Genomic DNA, 6,607 nt, shown 5'->3' with positions numbered 1-6,607 from the left:
ATTGATTGATTTGCGGATATTGAAGAATCCTTGCATCCCTGGGATAAAGCCCACTTGGTCATGGTGTATGATCTTTTTAATGTGTTGTTGGATTCTGATTGCTAGAATTTTGTTTAGGATTTTTGCATCTATGTTCATCAGTGATATTGGCCTATAGTTTTCTTTTTTTGTGGCATCTTTGTCAGGTTTTGGTATTAGGGTGATGGTGGCCTCATAGAATGAGTTTGGAAGTTTACCTTCCTCTGCAATTTTCTGGAAGAGTTTGAGCAGGATAGGTGTTAGCTCTTCTCTAAATTTTCGGTAGAATTCAACTGTGAAGCCGTCTGGACCTGGGCTTTTGTTTGCTGGAAGATTTTTGATTACAGTTTCAATTTCCATGCTTGTGATGGGTCTGTTAAGGTTTTCTATTTCTTCCTGGTCGAGTTTTGGAAAGTTGTACTTTTCCAAGAATTTGTCCATTTCTTCCTCGTTGTCCATTTTATTGGCATATAATTGTTGATAATAGTCTCTTATGATCCTTTGTATTTCTATGTTGTCTGTTGTGATCTCTCCACTGTCATTTCTAATTTTATTGATTTGATTTTTCTCCCTTTGTTTCTTGATGAGTCTGGCTAATGGTTTGTCAATTTTATTTATCCTTTCAAAGAACCAGCTTTTGGCTTTGTTGATTTTTGCTATGGTCTCTTTTGTTTCTTTTGCATTTATTTCTGCTCTAATTTTTAAGATTTCTTTCCTTCTACTAACCCTGGGGTTCTTCATTTCTTCCTTTTCTAGTTGTTTTAGGTGTAGAGTTAGGTTATTTATTTGACTTTTTTCTTGTTTCTTGAGGTGTGCCTGTATTGCTATGAACTTTCCCCTTAGGACTGCTTTTACTGTGTCCCACAGGTTTTGGGTTGTTGTGTTTTCATTTTCATTCGTTTCTATGCAAATTTTGATTTCTTTTTTGATTTCTTCTGTGATTTGTTGGTTATTCAGCAGCGTGTTGTTCAGCCTCCATATGTTGGAATTTTTAATAGTTTAAAGACTAACTCTTAGCTAAGACTCTCTCCTTGATGTGTTCACAGGTTTGAAAAAGAATTCACTTTGAAACTGAAAAGCAGTCCAGTTTGCCGTAACGTGATTCAATTTTTTTTGAATGCTTGGGCATGCCCTGAAAATTAACAGAGGTGCTGATGATATTTCCCCCATGTTTTGGCAAACACTGTCCAAAAGTGTGTACCAAGGGTTGTGCCAGAAGATGACAAAAGAGTCAACAGGAAAGCACCGGGAGAGCTTGACATTACAAACAGGAGCCGGTTAACACTCATGTATATGAGACAGCTGTTGCCTTCTGAGTTCACTCTGTGGATTCTCACAAAGAAAACATGGGCTCCCCTCCCTCAAGCAGTTTAGAGTGAAACTGTCCTCCTCTTTCCTGATAACTGGCAGTATTTGAGAAGTAAAAGTTCACTGAATACAAGGTTACAATGCTTGTAGCCACTTTCTCACTGTATTACAGAAATAACTCTAGCCTAGATAATGAACTCTTTATCAAGAATAATTACACAGTAGTAATTTGCATTTCTATATAAAATGCATTTAGCTGATAGGTTTTTAACGGCCACTGCTTCCCTAGTTGGCTCAGATGGTAAAGAATCTGCCTTCAAGGCAGAAAACCCGCATTCAATTCCTGGGTCGGGAAGATCCCCTGAAGGAGGGCAAGGCAACCAACTCCAGTATTCTTGCCTGGAGAATCCCCGTGGACAGAGGAGCCTGGTGGGCCACAGTACATGGGGTTGCAAAGAGTCGGACACGTTTGAGCAACAACACTTGAACAGTTCACTTTCATTTCTATCTCTAGGTAGTGAGCTATTTATTTATGATGCATATCTATGGTGACCATGTAAATGGAAATTTCCAGGGCAACCCAGGTCTCTCATATTCTTCCCACAAATCACCAAAATGTTTCTAGTATGCTTGCATCCAAATTGTATCATACACATTGCTTCCCTCTTATCCAGAGGGAAATTTAAAATCCTCTGTGAGTACATATGCCAATATATAGTTTACAAAAACATAATTTCACCCTTTGAATCATCAAACCAGTTTTTTAAAAAAAATTAGGCAATGAATTGAAGTTATTTTTCGACACACATCTAGTTATCAGCACTAATGTTTAACAAACATCTAGTCTATTCAGACTAAGTAAACAATCATTAAACCTTAAACCTGGGGAGGGACCTTGAAAGGCACCTAGCAACCTCTTCAAAGCTGATAATATCTAAAAATCAAGTCCAGAGGAGGTGATGGAGCCAAAGCCAGAGACACCACCCCCAACCCCCTACACCAATAGGAAATAACATAGATTCGGCAACTTCATTTTTCTGAAAATGGGTATGTCACACAATGTCCTGTAGATTAGGGCTCCTGTTAAATAATCACATGATGGTTTAAAAACGGAAAAACGTGGCAGAGTGTCTGTTATATCGGGGTACACGATCACTGGCACATGAACTGTTAAAACATCAATTACACAAACACAAAAGTATGTTAGTTTTTCTAAAATAAAAAGTGTCTCTATAAATCTAAAATAACGTGATCACCGAAGGAAGGTGTGTGACTCGCATTATGGTGTCTATTAACTAAGGACCAGGTGCTGAGCTGGCAGGTTAGGCCACAGACACCAAGGCTCACCACGTTTTCCAAATGAATCATATACGTGACCAGATGTGCCCTACTGGGTTGTACAAATAAATCATAAATACCTCCCCAAACTAAAGAATGTGGCCTGCAGAGTCGAAGATTCAGAAATATTGTATGCAAACAGAAGAAGAGTGAAATAAATGTGCTGAAGTAAAAAGTGGACAGAATATATAACGCTGAGCCATCAGGCTCTCCCTCTGTGACTTTTTTTTTTTTTAATCTTAAGGTGGCTTTCTCAAAGAGATCTAAAAATTAACTCTACCATAATACTCTCAGTGACCCAACTGGGCAACAAGTAGGATATTCAGCCTAAGGAATGCTGTCTCCTAGCAACCACAAGAGTGAGAACCAGAGATATACAAAGGCACACTTCAAAAGTCTGCAACCCCTCGAGTTCAAAGATCAAAGCCCTAAAGTTTACAGATTTATTCCTTTTTAAAATTTTTCCAAATGGGAGAATTTTTACTTTCTCTACTATGAAACACCAATAGTGAATCTTATTATTTACAAACCATGCTGCTGAAGTAATAAATATGTTATACCTCAACTTGAAAAGCAAAAATATTTTTCTTGAAATAAATATAACCAATCACTAAACATTCCTTATTGTTAAATTTAGTAAAACTGTTAAAATACATGGAATTGGGATGCTGAGTTATCAGAATTTTACTGTTGATTTAATTCTACTTTTATTAAAAGACAATAGAGATTCGGGTGGGATGATGAAAGTTGGTTATTTGGAATTGCAAAGCAGTTTCAGCTTAAGGAGGCCCCGCCATATATACCCAGTGATTACATTTCATAAAGGAGATCAGGACCTGACACATAGAAAAATTTACTGACTCTAACAGTTACAAAACACAGGAACGAGGCTGAGAAAATTCTGGTGTCTGGTTTTGGTTTTAAGAGAATTCAGTGACCTCAGACATTTCTGGTCTCCACTCGCCCACCAAAACAAACACATCAGTCATTATTATTCCATTTCTTTTTAAGAATGGCAATTACTTAAAGAGATGAATTGTACAAAGATGCTGTATTAAAATAGACAATGATGTGACTATGCTTTTTGCCTGTATAAATTTAAAGGTCTGAGACCAGTTTGGGCCTTTTAACCAAATATACCTTTACAAGCTCCAGTAATTATACTACCATATTCATAAAATTGAAAAAATATAACTCTCATAGAGAAACCATACCTGTACTAGTTATGTCCTAAAAGAGGGGAAAAAAGAATGTTAGTTTTCTAAGTAATTCAAACTATGTTCTACTGCCTAAAAAGTATATCTACGGAGTCTACTTGCTGTCTTAATTTTCTCATCCAAGTAACTACTATTATTTCACTCACAAAAAATGCTGTAAACTATTACTTAACTAAATACATTCTATTTCACATTAAAAAGTGAAATTCACGTGCTGAATTTCTATGCTTTTAAAAGTAAAATGTCCAGAAATTAATTTTTTATATCAAATGTATGGGTAGAAATGTAAGCTATAAATTATAGTTAGCAAAATCAATCTAATATTATTTCAGAGTAAATTTTAAACTGATCTTCTATATTTTAGCCTTATGTTACTATTCTTTTCTCCTCTTCTATAATTTACTTATTTTTTACAACAATACCAGAAACAAGTAATGTATTTTAAGCAATTTTAAGTAATGTATTTTTTGTAGATTTCATTATATTTTATAGATATTTACTGGTATATTTTAATTAGTTTTAGTTTTAGAAATGCTTTTTAAAGGTAAAATTTTCTTGAAAATATTTTACTAAATCAACCTCTCTTCTAGGAAACAGACTTTTTAAAAGTTAGCTCCATTTAATGAACAAAGTTAATTATTCTATTCTTAGATATTTCAAGCTATTCATGATTTCATTCTGTGTATTACCAAGGTCCTTTCCAATAAGTGGACCTGAATCATATGGATACCCCCAATGCTATCTATCAGCAGGCATTTACTTGCTGATCTGGCTAAAATAGTCTGAGAAACTTAGCTGTGGTTCCCACATCCATACAGTGATTCTCTGTGTCTCCCCCCATTTTTGTACTCTGTCACTTCCATAATATTCTCCTCTGTTTCTCCTATTATAAATCTGCCAGTCCAACTCGCTCTCACTTCAACATGAATCACACTCCATACCTGTGATAGCACACAGCAGTAGCTTGACACAGGCTCACATTAGTCTTGCTTATCAGTGCAGCTTGTTTAAAATCCTGAAAGAGTTTTACAAATTTCTGTTAATTTTACCACATTACCTTTCAGGTTTTCATAAACTTCCTCCTAATTTTGATTCTACCACAAATAAATTTTATACAAGCCTTAAAATATACATCTTCTTTAAAACTTTATGTTCTCCTTTTAGTATCACATGAGAATACTATAACCCAATACAGAATACCATAACCAAAAACTCACTCAGAACCTTACACTACTGTCTCCACTCTTCTTGTGGTTTTGCCTGGTATTGTAATGAGGTATCACACTTACTTTCTTTTTCATTGTTTCCGCCCCCCCCCGGCCAGTGAACACAACCAGAGACTTCTGTATCCAGACAGAAATAGAAATTTGCCGGCAGAGACTCTTAGGACTATAGGACAGATAAGCACTTGGGCCAGGCCCTATAACTGCAACTCTTGTGTGGATTAGCTAAGGTAGCTCCTACCTGGGCAACCCACACTTAGGGGAAAATGTGTCATTTTGTCCAGAGATCCTAGAAGCCTCCAGAAAAGGAGCAGCGGAAATGCTAACTGCAACAGGTAAAGTCAGGGCAGTCAGTTGGAATGGACTTGAATGGTACTGGTTGGGCTGTCGCTCAGTCGAGTACAACTCTTTGTGACCCCATGGACTGTAGCCCGCCAGACTCTTTGACCATGGGGATTCTCCAGGCAAGAATACTGGTGTGGGTTGCCATGCCCTCCTCCAGGGGATCTTCCCAACCCAAGGGTCAAACCCACATCTCCTGCATTGCAAGCAGATTCTTTACCATGTGAGCCACCAGGGAAGCCCAAATGGTACTGGGGAAGAGGTTAAAAGAATTAAAAGCACTAACTCTGCCTAAGATTCTGATGCTGTGACCTGAACACTGTTCTCTATTGAACACCAGAGATATGCTGTCTGAAGCTCTTTAGCTTTTCAAAGCCCTACAAAAACAACTGAAACCTGAAGCAAAATAAGAATACCACTGAGTCAGTTCAGTTCACTTCAGTTGCTCAGTTGTGTCCGACTCTTTGTGACCCGATGAATCGCAGCACGTCAGGCCTCCCTGTCCATCACCAACTCCCAGAGTTTACCCAAACTCATGTGCATCGAGTCGGTGATGCCATCCAACCATCTCATCCTCTGTCGTCCCCTTCTCTTCCTGCCCCCAATCCCTCCCAGCATCAGGGTCTTTTCCAATGAGTCAACTCTTCACATGAGGTGGCCAAAGTACTGGAGTTTCAGCCTCAGCATCAGTCCTTCCAATGAACACCCAGGACTGGTCTCCTTCAGAATGGACTGGTTGGATCTCCTTGCAGTCCAAGGGACTTGCAAGAGTCTTCTCCAGCACCACAGTTCAAAAGCATCAATTCTTCAGCACTCGGCTTTCTTCACAGTCCAACTCTCACATCCATACATGACCACAGGAAAAACCATAGCCTTGACTACACGGACCTTTGTTGGCAAAGTAATATCTCTTCTTTTTAATATGCTATCTAGGTTGGTCATAACTTTCCTTCCAAGAAGTAAGTGTCTTTTAATTTCATGGCTGCAATCACCATCTGCAGTGATTTTGGAGCCCAAAAAAATAAAGTCTGACACTGTTTCCACTGTTTCCCCATCTATTTCCCATGAAGTGATGGGACCAGATGCCATGATCTTAGTTTTCTGAATGTTGAGCTTTAAGCCAACTTTTTCACTCTCCTCTTTCAATTTCATCAAGAGGCT

General features: G+C 38.0%; 1 protein-coding gene across 1 annotated transcript in view; it reads right to left on the bottom strand.

Moving 5' to 3' along the window:
* LOC104985251 (tetratricopeptide repeat protein 6-like) overlaps window positions 1–6,607 on the bottom strand; it is a 64,590-nt gene that overhangs the window by 22,043 nt on the left and 35,940 nt on the right. Inside the window, exon 10 of the mRNA XM_010835324.1 lies at window positions 4,823–4,896. Within this exon, the coding sequence (XP_010833626.1) occupies window positions 4,823–4,896 (74 nt within the window). The remainder of the gene's footprint in view (window positions 1–4,822; window positions 4,897–6,607) is intronic.

This window comes from Bison bison, unplaced genomic scaffold (assembly GCF_000754665.1).
Source record: "Bison bison bison isolate TAMUID 2011002044 unplaced genomic scaffold, Bison_UMD1.0 scf7180017864041, whole genome shotgun sequence".
Lineage (NCBI taxonomy): Eukaryota > Metazoa > Chordata > Mammalia > Artiodactyla > Bovidae > Bison > Bison bison.
Note: the sequence above shows the minus strand (reverse complement) of the source record. Positions and strands in the feature narration are given on the sequence as shown.